Source organism: Podarcis filfolensis, assembly GCF_964270895.1.
Source record: "Podarcis filfolensis genome assembly, chromosome: 9".
In the NCBI taxonomy this organism is placed as follows: Eukaryota; Metazoa; Chordata; class Lepidosauria; order Squamata; family Lacertidae; genus Podarcis; species Podarcis filfolensis.
Window position 1 is genome coordinate 7,663,709 of NC_139610.1, and position 16,905 is coordinate 7,680,613.

General features: G+C 45.4%; 1 protein-coding gene across 2 annotated transcripts in view; it reads right to left on the reverse strand.

Annotated features, from left to right (window-relative positions):
• The window catches only part of FAM184B (family with sequence similarity 184 member B), a 76,111-nt gene that overhangs the window by 34,990 nt on the left and 24,216 nt on the right, over positions 1-16,905 (reverse strand). For both annotated transcript variants that reach the window (XM_083630189.1, XM_083630188.1), the window contains exons 2-5: positions 11,453-12,208; positions 6,135-6,270; positions 5,692-5,828; positions 3,207-3,407 (exon numbers count right to left, since the gene is read on the reverse strand). In XM_083630189.1, coding sequence (XP_083486315.1) covers positions 3,207-3,407; positions 5,692-5,828; positions 6,135-6,270; positions 11,453-12,208 — 1,230 coding nt within the window. The remainder of the gene's footprint in view (positions 1-3,206; positions 3,408-5,691; positions 5,829-6,134; positions 6,271-11,452; positions 12,209-16,905) is intronic.

Consider the following 16,905-nt stretch of genomic DNA (forward strand, 5'->3'; position numbering starts at 1 on the left):
GAATGTGCCCTTTTATTTAAAATGCATCTCTGGGTTATTTGTGGAGCCTGCCTGGTGTTTTTACATGAGTAGGATGTGCGCTTTTATTTAAAATGCATCTCTGGGTTATTTGTGGGGCACAGGAATTTGTTCTTTTGCCCCCTCCAAAATATAGTCCAGCCCCCCACAAGGTCTGAGGGACGGTGAACCAGCCCACGGCTGAAAAAGGTTGCTGACCCCCGAGCTATACTATCTCTAGATGCAAAGGGAGTAGGCAGGAGCAGACAGCAAACCAGCCCAGAAGTCATTTGCTTCATCGCCTGAAAAACTTAGGCTGTTGAGACACAGCCTACCTGAATTTCTCAGTTAATTTGCCTAATAGTCCCATCATTTGACAAGATACCTCAGTTGTGGAGTGTGGTGCGGATAATGCCAAGGTTGCAGGATTAATCCCCATAAGGGACATATTCCTGCACTGCAGGGAGTTGGACTAGATCAGGCATAGGCAAACTTGGCCCTCCAGATGTTTTGGGACTACAATTCCTATCATCCCTGAGCACTGGTCCTGTTAGCTAGGGATGATAGGAGTTGTAGTCCTAAAACATCTGGAGGGCCGGGTTTGCCTGTGCCTGGACTAGATGATCCTCAGGGTCCGTTCTAACTCTACAATTCTATTATTCTAGTCAGCAAACCACAAACACCCAACGGAAGCCAGAAAGACCCAGCCAAGGGAAAAAACCCCAAAAGCCAAATATCAGCACACGTTTGTAAAAAAAACAACCCCTATGGCGTGTAAGGCGCAGAAACCCATTATGGACTCTTGAGACAAATCCACAGCTGGACTTGTGGTAGGGCAGACTTTGATTAATGGCTAGTCCCTGTTCCAATGCACGTGAAAGCAGAATAATGCCCAGACTGACACTTCCCTCTGTGTGATTAATTTCTGTAGCCACCGGGTGCTGGAGAAAGCCCATGGCTTCAGTTAAAGCACACTGCAAACTCCTACCTAGCATTTCTGCATGAACGTTGGAGTTACCAGGGCAACCAGTTTGGAGTAAGTGGAAAGAAAGTCGACCTGGCTGGCTGGGAGTGAACTATGGATATAGGCATCAGTTCACTTTGATCACAGTTTGCAGCTGGTTGGTCAGAGATTTCTGCACAGTTGGACAACAATCTTGCAGTGGCATATGTAGAGAGAGACCAGGGCTACAGTACAACTTTCCACTATGTACATGTACTGAACTCACAAAAGAAAAATGCCATTCCAATACAGAAAGCTCTACATCAGGTAAGACCAAGATTTCTAAATCCCCTCTGACAAAACCACCACCAGAATCAGTATTACTAGGTGGGAAAAGCTTCTGGATATAAAGTGGGTTTGCCTGTTGGTGAAGCAAGAAGAGGGAGCTGACAAGGCAAATCTCTGTGGGGACCACTAAAACAGCCCATCCAACACTCTGACTAATTTCATTTTCAATAATGATGATGATTTGTTAACCCCAGGCACTCGGGTGGCTTCCAACATCTATAAAAACATAATAAATCATTAAAACTTTAAAAACTTCCCTATACAATTGCTGCCTTCAGGTGTCTTCTAAAAGTTGAATAGTTACTTATCTCTTTCCCAAGAAATAGGGGACACTTCTGGTGGGGAATATATTCAATTCTTCATGAGTTTCTACTCCTTCTTTTGGCTTGGTCCCCACGGCATATGACAATAACAGATTTAAAGAGTCAGGGCATGGGCCCCACAGACAGAAATATGCATAACATTTGTGTATGCTAAAATATAGACATAGACAAGGTAAAGGGACCGCTGACCATAAGGTCCAGTCGTGGCCGACTCTGGGGTTGCGGCGCTCATCTCGCTTTATTGGCCGAGGGAGCCGGTATACAGCTTCCGGGTCATGTGGCCAGCATGACTAAGCCACTTCTGGCGAACCAGAGCAGCGCACGGAAACGCCGTTTACCTTCCCGCCAGAGCGGTACCTATTTATCTACTTGCACTTGGACGTGCATTTGAACTGCTAGGTTGGCAGGAGCAAGGACCGAGCAACGGGAGCTCACCCCGTCGCGGGGATTCGAACTGCCGAACTTCTGATCAGCAAGTCCTAGGCTCTGTGGTTTAACCCACAGCGCCACCCGCGTCTCCAAAAGATAAACATATATAGATGCAAATTTAAAACTTAAATGTCACCAGTCAACTCATTTCCCATTCAAAACTCTCCAGACCAATTTTTCAATTACTTTGCGTCCCACTTCAGATAATCCCCAATTAGTTTCCCAGCAGATCTTTCTCCCAATCAATTACATACATTCCCCGTCAATTTCCCATGTTAATTACCCCCCAATAACCTCCACGTGTCTTAAATTCATTTATTTATCCAAATAAACAGCATATTCAGTAACCCAGATCATCTTTCAATTCAGGTCCTCGCCCCCCTGCCATTTATTATCTATCTGGAATCACTTAGGACAGTTGAGGCAGGAAGGGGGCCTGTGAATTAGGGCAAGCCAGGGCTGGCCCAAGACATTTTGCCACCTGAGGCAAACCACAAAATGGTTTCCCCTCCTCTCCATAGAAGAAGAAGTGAGTGAAGATCTACAACAGGAACAAGAGGGGAATAAATATCTACATTGGGATTTTCTGCTCCTGGGGATCCTGCTGCCTGAGGCAGTCGCCTCACCTTGCCCCATGCATGGGCCGGCCCTGGGGCAAGCCTCTTTTGCTGCTTATGCTGAAAAGGAAGGAGCTAAAGAACCCTTTGCCCCCATCCAAGGGCAAGTCAGTGCTGCCACTTCCTCGCTTCAAGATAGGATTCTTGTTTTGAAAAACAAGCCAGGAGGATCATACCAGGCTTGAAAAAGCAAGGACCCTAAAACCTGTAGTTTGGAGCACACATTTGCAATCTGAATTGTTTGCTGCGGCAGCGATTACATTAATCACTGCACTGTCATGAGGAGAAGCACGGGCGAGCAACAGCAATGCCAGGAATACAAGGATCCTGTCAAGGGTAAGCTAACCTTCCTTCCTTCCTCTCTTGCAAAAGCTTTCATTTCAAACATCAGCTCAGCTCCTTTTTTAAAAAAGAAAAACACAGCAATAAAATCCTCGTTGTGATTTAAAGCTCCCTGTCTAGTAAGAACAATTTAAATGATGTCACCGTGACTAAAGAGATTTAAAGGAACAGATGAATCACAGCGCACTATTAATAGAACAATCCCACCTTGTGCAGTTTTTTTCTCTCGGCGTCCATGGAGTCTTGGGCTGATTTGATTTCAAGGCTGTGCTTCTTCACAAGGTCTTCCAGACCTTTCACCAGCTGCGCTTTCAAACGAATCTTCTCCTCGCCCGGCTCGTGTTTGGTTTTGCGGAACTCTTCCCTCTGCTGCGGCTTAACGGCGTCTTTTTCCAAACCTGCTGTTACCTGGAGTGACAAGGCGCAGCTACATCAATTAAAGTGACCACAGAGAAAAGGGTTAACTCAAGTAATAAAGCAAATGCACACATATAAATGCAAGCTATGCAGGTAAACATTTATCAACACAGGGGAGGCTATTGAAGACAGGCAATTAAATAAGAGACACTACAACTAAATAAAGAGGTCTTTCATTCTCTTTTAAAGCATACATTGGGGTGAGATTGGAATACAGTGGTACCTCAGGTTACATACGCTTCAGGTTACAGACTCCACTAACCCAGAAAAATTACCTCGGGTTAAGAACTTTGCTTCAGGATGAGAACAGAAATTGTGCTCTGGCGGCGCAGCAGCAGCAGGAGGCCCCATTAGCTAAAGTGGTGCTTCAGGTTAAGAACAGTTTCAGGTTAAGAACGGACCTCCGGAACTGTACAGTGGTACCTTGGGTTAAGAACTTAATTCATTCTGGAGGTCTGTTCTTAACCTGAGGTACCACTTTAGCTAATGGGGCCTCCTGCTGCCACGGCCGCACGATTTCTGTTCTCATCCTGAAGCAAAGTTCTTAACCCGAGGTACTTTTTCTGGGTTAGCGGAGTCTGTAACCTGAAGCGTCTGTAACCCGAGGTACCACTGTATACAGGTAGATCTCAGGGTGATTTGCAGGAGATTGCCAAGGGTTCCTGATTCCCAATCGTTTAACAATAGTAGCAAGAAAATTATTTCCCCCACCTAAGTGGGGCTGCTGGAATGAAGGGAGCCAACCAAGGATGGCCCTGTGTTTGAAAGGACTGCGAGCTCAGCTTAGTTCTGGTACTGGCAACCAATCCCAGCTCTTTCACTCTAACTTTCACCCCAAAAACAGAAAAGCAGATCCAACAAGCCGGAAGTCTGCACACTCCTAAACATCAACAGGGAGAAATCTCCACAGAACGTTGGACTGTCACAAACTAGACCAGAACCCTTGTCCATGTAGGTGGAAGGCACTGGGACTCTCAAGATGGAGATAATAATTTATAATAATAATAGTTTATTATTTATACCCCGCCCATCTGGCTGGGTTTCCCCAGCCACTCTGGGCAGCTCCCGACAGAATATTAGAACCACGATAAAACATCAAACATTAAAAATTTCCCTAAACAGGGTTGTCTTCAGATGTCTTCTAAAAGTCAGATAGTTGTTTATTTCCTTGACATCTGATGGGAGGGCGTTCCACAGGGTGGGTGCCACTACCGAGAAGGCCCTGTAACTTCACTTCTCTCAGGGAGGGAACCGCCAGAAGGCCCTCGGAGCTGGGCTTCAGTGTCCAGGCTGAATGATGGGGGTGGAGATGCTCCTTCAGGTATACGGATCTGGACCTCAGATAGTTCCAGCTAGAGCATCAATACTTTACTCCTTAAACCATCATATTTAAACCATAGTGGCTTGCCAGAAGAAGGAGCCACTAGACCAGGGGAAGCCAACATCAATAACAAAATGGAGCCTAAGGGCATCAGAACATTCCAGAAGCGCAGAAAGAACTTGGGCCCTTCCAGGTGGTTGCTAATTTTGGATGGGATTCAGTCACATGCCAGCAAATTCATGTCTTGCAATTACAAGTTGGTTTGGAGATCTTCTGCCACAAACCCACTCCCACCGCTTTTTACCATGAGGAAAGTGGTAGGGAAATGTATTTACTTTACTTTATTTATTAAATTTGTATACCGCTCTTCATCCGAAGGTGGTTCACAACATTAAAATACAAAGTGAGAACACAAAACACGTAACAAATAAGCAAAAACGAACCAATAACCCCCATCCTATAAACACATTTGAAAGGCCATAGGTTGCTTAATCAGCCATCGGCCTAGATGTAGAGAAACACTTTTGCCTGGTGCCTGAAGATATGGAATGAGCAGGCGAGCCTCTTTAGACAGAAAACCTCCCTAGGGAGAGCATTCTGAAGGCTGCCCTGTTTAGGGAAGCTTTTAATGTTTAACAGACCACGGTATTTTAATATTTTGTTGGAAGCTGCCCAGAGTGGCTGGGGAAACCCAACCAGATGGGCGGGGTATAAATAATAAATTCTTATTCTTATTCTTCCACAAACAGGGAGCCACTGCAGAAAAGGCCCGTTCTTGTCATGAAGTGGGTATGAAAAAGGGTTGTCAGGCCCTTTTGCAGACTAGCTCCAATGAACCATGAGCAATTTACATGGAAATGGAAGGAATGGCTCCCAGTTAACTTAGTCTATCAAACCGCATCACCATGTAGAACTTCATCTGCATAAAGTAGGAGAAATGTGAAAGATCTGCACCTGAACATCTCTACAGTCCTGCTTGCCTTGGCTCTGTTTGGTGGACGCTGCTTGCTGAAGGGGTAAGATCTGATTCTTTAGTTCCTCCGCTTCGCTCCTGGTCTTGCTTTGGGAGTTCTGCACTGTTCCCATTGCTTCTGTAAATGTGAAAAATGCCATGTGATGTGCTGAGATTTTCATGTGCATGATGAAGAGGATGAATGCATTTAAAAGAGTGTTGCATTCACATAGTTCATTAAGGGCTATTGCTGTGAGACCTGTAAGGCGAGGCCAGTATTATTATTCTCATGTTGCAGTTGGGGCAGAAGCAGGGAGGGCAGCAGCATACATAACAAACCTACATACAAAATTCATAGCTGGGGTCATATTTGAACTGGGAATTTCCAAGTTCACGTTCATAAATGTTCCGCTTCTGCATCTCCCTGCACGGAAGCAAGTCCTACCTGTTTTATGCAGTATTTCATTTTCTTGCAACAGAAGCCTCTCTTTGGCAATAATCAGCTCCTCCTCCAGTGCTTTTGTGAGACTTTTTGCCTCCTTAGTCGTTTGATGAGCCTCCTTGAGCCGAATTTCCAGGTCCTGTAAACGCACCACACAAACTTAAGACTGCTGTTTTTGCTTTTAAAAAAATAATTTCCATTACCTGGAAATTATTGTCAATGAACTACTTTCCCTCTTGATAAGTACTGTCTGACCAGGTGGCGATATGAACCATTTGCAGTTTCTGTTCAGGGCAGCAGCCCACAAGTTTTCTCATCTTGGAATATGGTGGTGGATTTGGTAGGAACTATTACCCTACTCAGGGATGCGGGTGGCGCTGTGGGTTAAACCACTGAGCCTAGGGCTTGCCGATCAGAAGGTCGGCAGTTCGAATCCCCACAATGGGGTGAGCTCCCGTTGCTCGGTCCCTGCTCCTGCCAACCTAGCAGTTCGAAAGCACAAAGTGCAAGCAGATAAATAGATACCGCTCCGGCGGGAAGGTAAACGGCGTTTCCGTGCGCTGCTCTGGTTTGCCAGAAGCGGCTTAGTCATGCTGGCCACATGACCCGGAAGCTGTATGCCGGCTCCCACGGCCAATAAAGCGAGATGAGCACCGCAACCCCCGAGTCGTCCGCAACTGAACCTAATGGTCAGGAGTCCCTTTAAAGGTAAAGGTACCCATGACAGTTAGGTCCAGTCGCGGACGACTCTGGGGTTGCGCGCTCATCTCACTTTATAGGCCGAGGGAGCCGGCGTTTGTCCGCAGACAGCTTCCAGGTCATGTGGCCAGCATGACTAGGCTGTTTCTGGCAAACTAGAGAAGTACACGGAAACACCGTTTATCTTCCCCGCCGGAGTGGTACCTATTTATCTACTTGCACTTTGACGTTTTTTCAAACTGCTAGACTGGCAGGAGCAAGGACCGAGCAACGGGAGCTCACCCCGTCGCACGGATTTGAACCACTGACCTTCTGATCGGCAAGCCCTAGGCTCTGTGGTTTAGACCACAGCGCCACCCGTGTCCCTTCAGGGGTCCCTTTACCTTTGCCTTTATTACCCTAATCAATTGTAAAAGGGCTTATGTGATGAGAGCAGGGATTTGCTCACAAGCTCCACCCTTTCAATGCTTCAGTCCCACCCCTCTCCACCTGCTGAAGAGTAACGGTCTGGAGGGGTGTGTGTGTGCAAAACCAGCTAAATTTCCACCAGCTAAATGGTGCGTTTCCCTGTGGGCGCTTGCTTGACTTGTGCAAGTACTGTAGGATTTTGCCCTGACAAGTGTGATGCATCCAACCTCTCTCACACACATTACATTACAAGGAAGTATTGCAGATACATAGACAGGCAGACAGTGTCAAGCCAGATGTGAAGGCTAATACGTTTAACATTCAGGTGCTCTTCTTCTTTTTTAAGTGGCTTATAATTATTGGGATTACAGGAAGGGTAATGTGGGAACTTAACACTTTCCTCCATAGCTGCAGTCCAGGTAAAAGGTAAAGGTAAAGGACCCCTGGATGGTTAAGTCCAGTCAAAGGCAACTATGGGGTTGTGGTGGTCATCTCGCTTTCAGGCCACAGACAGCTTTCCAGGTTATGTGGCCAGCATCACTAAACTGCTTCTGGCACAACAGAACACCATGACAGAAACCAGAGCACGCGGAAATGCCGTTTACCTTCCCACCACAGCGGTACCTATTTATCTACTTGCACTGGCGTGATTTCGAATTGCTAGGTTGGCAGGAGCTAGGACAGAGCAACGGGAGCTTAGTCCATCGCGGGGATTCGAACCGCCGACCTTCTGATCGGCAAACCCAAGAGGTTCAGTGCTATAGACCACAGTGCCACCCGCATCCTTTACCTTTTACCAGGCAAGAGCCCTCACTGCAGTTGGTATTTGGTTTAGGGCAAAATCCGGCACAGACAGATTCCGTCCCAATGCTTTCTGGTGGTCCCCACTTCACAGCTGATCACTTGGGAGCCATCAACAACCAACATCATCTGTCTCTGTGTTTTAGCATCATGATAAGTAATACGATAAGTAGAACACTTGGCATCTGTAGAGCACTTTAGAGTGCTCCAAGGTGGTTTCCTGAAATTTTCTCAGCAAGCCTCACGATCTTTACAAGGTAGGCTGGTATCGTTATGCCTATTTTGCAGGGAAAGGTGCTAGGGTAATATGGCTTGCCAAAGCCATTGAGTGAATTTTAAGCAGATATGAGTTTTGAATCAGGGGTTTTCTAGCTGCCACTCTTAGCCACTCAATACATCAGCTTAGCAATTAATAATAATTATTCATTTGCAACAAGAATGTGCCTTTCAGTCACCTTTCTCTAACAACTTCATATTCACACGAAGGAAAACACATCCGGAAAATCGTGGAAATGTGTCAGTCCTCTCTATATAACCATGCCTTAAGAATTAATTAATGATCAGACTGATGTTTCCCATGAAACACCCCTTTCATTTCATCCTTTCATCCTACGTAAATTTCTGGGGGAACAAAATCTCATGGTACTGAAAGAAGTTTCTGCCGACTGAGAATTCCGCCCTAAGCAAAATTAGCTTTCATAAGAAATCAAAAGAAGCTTCCATGATAAATGTGTAAAGTATGTTCCTTTTGTTCGCGTTGCCCACATTTTTTTCTGGAGAATGGCTGCTTTCTTTTGACACCCCGTGTTAGCTTGTGAGTTGGAATAAAATAGGAAGTTTCTAGTTATTTCAGTTGTGTAGTGTTGTTTTTCACTATTGGAAAGCTAGCTGTTGGGACAGAGCTTTCTAGCACAGTCAATTCTCTGCCAGATTTATTCAATCAATAACAAATACATATGGCAAACTTTTCAAGGGGGGGCAGTGTGTGCTGTGTTCCCCCTGCCCCTGATAGTACAAAGCTAAATCACAAATGCCTAAAGCAACCTGCTTATGTATAGACACAATTAGCACATGCACAATTTATGTTTTTGTATCGTAGATTTTCAATTCCCAAGAATACCGCCTTGAAATCCATTTGTGGATGAAGATATGATTGATTGATTAGTAATAAACAAGAAAAATGTCAATGGTAATGGCAACTGGGTTGTGCGCCTGCAAGGAAGAAAGTAAAAGGATGAGTGCTACTTAGATGGCTTTTAAAGCAGATGGCACAAATCCATTAAACTGTTCCCATTCCATCAGCCCCAGCCAGCATGTGTCATGCCTTGAGGCTGGTGGCAGCTGGAAGGCTGCATTAAAATATGATGCAAGTGGGCAAGAAGAATATAACCCTGTGGTTTTGCACAGGCCCTGCATCTAATTTAAAACCAGACCCTGAGCCACCAGGCATGCCGTATCACCGCTCGAGAGATCTGGAGTCCAGCTGAGTGCTGCTTGTGGTGTGCTAACACCATGCATAGCGAATGAGGGCCTGATGCAACAAAAACAGGTAGTGCCCAGCACCACATCATTTAAATCGAGCCCATAAAGCTTTGCAGGTGGAAAAGAATGTAGATTTCCATCCATTTTTCAAACCCCACTTACTACAAGTTCATGCGCCCAGGCAGTGCCAAACTACACATTACTCTTAATGTGCAGCTTGTAGTTACCGTATTTTTCGCTCTGTAAGATGCACCTTTTCCCTCTTAAAAAGTAAGGGGAAATGTGTGTGTGTCTTATGGAGTGAATGCAGACTTCACACGGCTATCGCAGAAGTGATCCCTCTTGCTGTTCTGGCTTCTGGGATTCAGAATATTTTTTTTCTTGTTTTCCTCCTCCAAAAACCAGGTGCGTCTTATGGTTTGGTGCGTCTTGTAGAGCGAAAAATACGGTAACTCTTCTTTAAAAACAAATGAACTTTTATCAGTTATAGGTGCGACAGAAATGCAACATGTAGGCTTACCTCTTCCCTCTACAGCATGATCAGAAGGAAATTCCAGTCCCCATCTTAATTTGGCTACAATCCTTAGGAAAAAAACCTTCCCATTGACACCATTAGGAATTCCCCCCCCCCATGTCATTCTAGCTGCATAGGGGATTACTGATTCCAATAATTCCGGAGAGGGATGAGATAAACCTGCCTTCCCCATGTGCCGCGTTTCCTGTAAAGGTTGTCCAATTTGGCATACCGGTAATTGCTAAGAGTAAAAAAGGGTGAGGCAATTACAAGCTGCACACATTAAAACGTAGCTTGGCTGCACTTTCTAATCTAGCGAGAAGCTGTCCTGATTCTGCTCCCAACTCCTCATGCTGCAACAGCCATAGCTGAAGATGAACGGGACAGCAAAGAGTAGGGGCTTACAGCTTCTCCTTCCATCCATCTCCTGCCCATTGCCTCTGCTGGAGAAACTGAGGTCCCGCCTCCCGTTACCTCACACTGACCGCAGGAGAGAAAATCTTCCTCACAATCCAGAAGACGCATTTAGGATGGAGGCAGCCATGGACAGCAATGGGTTCCAGGGGGGCGCCATTCTGCCGCTCCCCTGACTGTGTGCTTACCTGACAGCAGCAAACTGTTGCTACAAGCTGCTGTTTTAAATTCCCCACAATGCCTTGGGATGCCCAGTGGGGCACTTGTGAGGCATTAAAATGGCGGCTCTCAGTCACCCACTGCAAAGGGCCCTGGATGGGTGCCAGTTCTGATGGGTCCTGATGGTATGACAAAACCCAAAGGTCTCAGGTGCTGCCACTGGACTTAGCTCTGCATTGCCATCCTTAGCTCAGCTCCATCAGTTTTCTTTTGGTGGGGGAGAGAACTTTAAAAAAACTGCCCCCTTCAGAAAGGGAAATCAAAGCTCAGGTTAAGCCAACCAGTGTTATGGATGGTGTGCAAGTTTTGCCTTTGCTATACAGTGGTACCTCGGGTTACATACGCTTCAGGTTACAGATTCCACTAACCCAGAAATATTACCTCGGGTTAAGAACCTTGCTTTAGGATAAGAACAGAAATCGTGCTCCGGTGGCGCGATGGCAGCAGGAGGCCCCATTAGCTAAAGTGGTGCTTCAGTTTCAGGTTAAGAATAGTTTCAGGTTAAGAACAGACCTCCAGAACGAATTAAGTTCTTAACCCAAGGTACCACTGTACTGGTCTCCTCAAATGTAGTATTTTATATATACTTTTCCTAAACGGCAGCCATTTGCTTTGAATGGCTCTGGTGAAAGCTGCACACAGCCCCCTCGTGAATTTTCGCTCTTGGCTATCCTTGGCTGCCAGGAACTCGTTTCATAGATTTAGAAGCACGCGGATGACTTGACGACTCAAGGTGCAAAGCAATAAAAAGCTTTTGTCACTTGCTCTAGCCTTATGGTCCTACCTGCATCTTCTCCTTCTGCTTCTGGCAACACTTATTCATTTCACAGATTCGCTGGCCTTTTGCCACCAGGTCAGCCTCCAGTTTCTTCACCTGCTGCTGGGAGGCAGCTTCTCGGGCCTCGTAATTTTTCCTCTGCTCCAGTTCCCTTTGCTGCCATTCTCTGCATGAATCAGCCAGGGACTGCTGCATGGTCTTTCTCCAAGTTTCCTTCTCCCTCTCGTGGGAGGCTTGGAGCTGCCTGACTTTCTCGGCAAATTCACTGGCGAGTTTCTGGTTCTCCCACTTGAGGTGGGCTGCCTGTGTTTCCACGCTGGCCTTTTCGCTGAACTCCTCCTTGCAATCCAGCAGGTCTCCTGTAAATGCCCAGTGTTTGTTGACAAGCTCATTGGACTCCTCACTTGAAGACTGGATTCCATTTTCGAAGCTGAGCTTCGTGTGTGTCATCTGCCTGGGGAGGACAACCTTCTCGTCTACTAGATTGTCCTCTCTTTGTGGTTCCCTCTCTCCTATCTGCCTTTTGCACATGGTGAATTCTGAAGGTACCACCTCTTTCAGCCTCCTGTGTTTTTCCAATGTTTCTTCAAGGGTCTGGATGTGCTTCTGGAGCGCCTCTGCTTCCTCCACTTTGCTTTTGTACTGGAGGAGAGTTTCCCTTGTCTCGTCGAGGATGTGCTGAATCTCTTCTTGGTGGGCCTCTTTGAGAGCTTGGATGCTGGCCTCATGCTCATCATTTTTAGTGTTCAAGGCATAGATCACCTGTACCCAAAAGGAAAGAACAACGTAATGTCATACGTGTGGAGGAACTTGTTTCTATTATTGCTTGTTAGCCGCCCTGAGCCTGGCCTTGGCTGGGGAGGGTGGGGTATAAATAAAAATTATTATTATTATTATTATTATTATTATTATTATTATTATTATTATCCAGCAGAGCTTTACTTGTGCTGAAGGCAAATGTGTGTAGTGATCACAAATCCAAATACATTCAGGGTTGGCACAGTCCATAAAAATCCAGTTGTAGCACTTACAAAAACTTATAACAAGATTAAACCTTAACACTATGTACAGAACACCACACCAGAAGGAAAAGAGAAGGTAAGACCCAGGCTCCTTCTGGCCTATATTTACAGTCAGCATGACCTTAATTGTAAGAGATCAGAGAACCAGCTTCCCAGAAGGTATAACCCAAACAGTCATGAAGCTTCTGCCTGCTTCTCTCACACAGAGAAACTTCTAGTAGCTTCTAGAATCCTCTTGTATTAACAAGAATAGGAAAGATCTCCATACATCAGATCAATACTTTCTGCACCAAGGAATGCAAACTGACACATAAAGGGTGTGTGTGCAGATGAAGGTGATGGACTATATGGAATTGGCGGAAATGACTGGCAGAATCAGAGACCTGGGAGAAGAGTTGGTGGAAGAAGACTGGAAGAAATTTAAAGACTATCTGCAGAAACACTGTAAAGTTAATGAATGTTAAAATGATGTTGGATTGAAAATAAGTGGCATTAGCAACAAAGTTAACAAGAGTATGCAAAATTGAACTGATAATGGATGAAAATATAGAGTTATAATATGTTAAGATATAGAGTTAAGATAAACGAAAGAGTGTAAGGATTTGCTGATTTGATTATTTAAATGGGGATACAAAAAGGGGAGGTGTGAGGAGGCCAAGGAAATAAGATAATGAGTTAGGGTTACAAAAATGGATTTGTTTTTACTCTTCTTTTTCTTATTTTATGTATTTTTCTATTTTTTTATTGTATTTCTTTTTTTATATATGATTTTTTAAATTTATGTTTTTGTAAAACTTCAATAAATATCTTTAAAAAAAACATAAAGGGTGTGTGTGTGATGTGTTAATATATTGTAGTGAAGGTTCCATGGTTTTACTTCTAAGTAGTCCTGAGCACACTTGACTGGGAGCAACCTCTACTCAACCAAATTTATCTTTATTTATTTTTAAAAGTGTTTAGATACTGCCCTCTCATAAAGCATCAAGATAGTATACAGCTGTGACGTTAACATATGAGAGTACTGGAGGAGAAATAGTTAAACAGGTTACCCAATCAGAACCCAAGGGGGTGGAGTCAGGGGGACTATAAAACCAGCTCTGGGGGGGGGTGAAGGGGGAGAGTTCATTGGGAGTTGGGTGGAGTGGGAGTGAATTGGGATAGAGTCTGGGGGTAGGTTGAGTTAGTGTAGCAAAATAAGTTGAGTCACGAACAGTTAGGAGCTAGGAAGACAAGTAAATATCTGAGAGGTGGTTTAGTGAGTGAGGTAGCGGGAGTTATAGGTCTGGATAGGCACCCCATGAATGTAATTGACCGATACCGTTTATGAAACCACACGCTTGTTAAACTGCAATAAATAAACAGAAGTTTATGTTCCAATTTAACCCTGACAGGACTCAGTATTGTACCAGGTAGGGCAGCGAGAACTCAAGTGGTGGCACAGGGATCAATAGACGGTGAAACGTCCGGGGACCCTGTGTGATCGCCACAACAGCAATATAGAAGCATTTTGTTGTTCGAATGATGGAATGCACAAGGAAATGTTAAACAGTTGTGTAGGCCTGTTTGCATTTAAAAAATCTTCAAGAGATGCCTGAAAGTCTAAAGGATGTCTAAAGGAAAGTCTAAAGGAAGAGTTGTCTGTAGCACGGGGCTGGTGCCACTAAATCTCTGGTCCAAGCCAGTTGGGCCTCTCTACTGTGTGGGGATTGCATTTACTTCCAACAAAACATGGTTTGCATTGCAGTTTATGCATTTTTTAAAAGTTCAGGGACACTTGTGTGCCCCAAGCGGTGACAAGTGAAGGGATTAATAGGCAATAAGGGCAAGGACCACTAGTAAAGATTGGGAATGGGGGGCGGGGAGCAAATGAGATGTTTCTAATGAATGCTCAGAGGCAAAACCATTTAAGCTTTTTCTTCAAATGTATGTGGCAGATTACTTTCTTCTGGTTATGTGTAAGGCATGGAAGTAGGGACCAGAATAATAGCCAGCCATACCCCCACAAAGATTAACCACAGTATGGGGACACTGAAAATTTAGCAAGCTTAAGCTGTTGGTTCTGCCAAGCCAGGAGAATGATGCCATTTCTCTGTTTTCACAGATTTCTCATCAGTGACACAGATGTTACAGATGGCTAAAGGGTCCAACACAGTGCTTTTTTCCCTTTAAAAATGTTTAGGGGTACTCTCATTTTCCTACTCCTATTGAAATGCTGCCCCTCAATGAGGCCAAACCTAGATCCACAAAATGTTTAGGGGTATGCGTACTCCTGTGTCCCATCCCCCCCCCGAAGAAAGCACTGGTCCTACTCACCTGGATCAAGCACACATAAATTTATCTGTGACGGTGTTTGAAATTAGCTGGGCCTTTTGTGTCTTTTCCTACCGCACTACATACACCAAACATGTGATTAGCCCAACAGTGGAGCGGCAAAAGATGCGTCTTTTTTGCTGTTGTGTGAATCAGGTGTTTGGTGGGGTAGACCAGTAGCAAAAGAAGCATAATTTGCTGCCCCGATACCCTGCAGATTCTCCCAGCAGCATTTTTTTTTACCTGCAGGGCTCCCTGGTCTGGTAGCAGGGCAGAATTCCCACCCCCAAAAAATCCCCGCTAACACTGCTCCAGGAATAGGGCTGGCCGATATCTGGTTTTCAACATCACAATATATCACCAGCTAAATATCACAATATGAAATATATCTGCGGTAGGGGAGGGTCTTGTTGGGTCTCCCCGCAGCAGCAGAGGGTCCCGCTATAACTCCCCGCAGTGGTGGAGGGTGAGTAACAATTCCTTGCAGCAGCAGAAGGCCTTGCCATGTCTCCCCACAGAGGAGGAGGGTGCACTGTGCTTCCCCACAGCAGCAGAAGGCTTTGTTGTGCCTTCCCGCGGTGGCAGAGGGTCCTGCTGTACCTCCCTGCTTTGGTGAAGGGTGAACCGCGCTTCCCTGCAGCATCAGAGGGCCTTGGCAAGGCTCCCTGTGGTGGTAAAGGTAAAGGGACCCCTGACCATTAGGTCCAGTCGTGGCCGACTCTGGGGTTGCGGCGCTCATCTCGCTTTACTGGCCAAGGGAGCCGGCGCACAGCTTCCGGGTCATGTGGCCAGCAGGACTAAGCCGCTTCTGGCGAACCAGAGCAGTGCACAGAAACGCCGTTTACCTTCCCGCCGGAGCGGTACCTATTTATCTACTTGCACTTTGATGTGCTTTCGAACTGCTAGGTTGGCAGGAGCAGGGACCGAGCAACGGGAGCTCACCCCGTCGCGGGGATTCGAACCACCGACCTTCTGATCGGCAAGTCCTAGGCTCTGTGGTTTAACCCACAGCACCACCTGTGTTGGTAGAGAGCATTAAATGTAAGGAAGTAGTGTGGTGGTGGCCCAAAGAGCCACAATAAATATGATAATGTGAACCCCTATAAATCCTTGAGTGTGCTTCTAATAGAGAAGTTATGGTAACCTGTTGCTTTATGAAACTGATGGTTTTGCATGTTGCCGCCGCCACCCACTGGTGCAGAAGTACAGCTCATATGTGAATCCCAAAGATACAGCTCATAAGCTGGAACATAAGTTGCTACATGGTGCAAACGGCTACATGTAACACAGGTTCCCAACATGCATACTAACACAATGTAACAAGCAATGGGAATCAGAGCTGAATCAACAGAAATTGCTAACGCTTATTGCGCATGTGTATTAAACAAGAAATGAGGCAATGATGTACATGATTGGTGAAAATTGAAATCCTTTGTTTGAAATGTTATAAATACTACTGCCCTTGAGCGGGGTTGCAGTTTTGCAAAAGGATTCGACTGTAACCTGTTGCTTTGCAATGAACAACAATGGACTCTTAACTCCTCTTGTCTCTGAGTTTTATTGGCTTAAACTCAGAAGATAAGCCATTTTTGGCTTACAACATTAGCTTCCCCCTGGGAAGCTGTCAAGTCTCAACCTTTTGTTCACCAGTACAGTGGTACCTCGGGTTAAGAACTTAATTCGTTCCGGAGGTCCGTTCTTAACCTGAAACTGTTCTTAACCTGAAGCAGCACTTTAGCTAATGGGGCCTCCCGCTGCCACCACACAATTTCTGTTCTCATCCTGAAGCAAAGTTCTTAACCCAAGGAACTATTTCTGGGTTAGCGGAGTCTGTAACCTGAAGCGTCTGTAACCTGAGGTACCACTGTATACTGCCTTGTTGAAACATTTATCACAATGCTATTTCAACAATATGGCAATTAATCGCATAGCCCTACAGAGGAGCAGACCCTGCTTGTGCATTCTCTTCTCTGCAGGACAAACAAATGGGATGAATGAAGTTTCCTGCATTGCAGGAGGTTAGTCTAGATAACCCTCGGGATACCTTCCACCTCTACAATTCTTTGAATTAAACAGGCTGGCTCAATATATATAGCCATGCATGTAGGTCCCATTACTTATTTATTT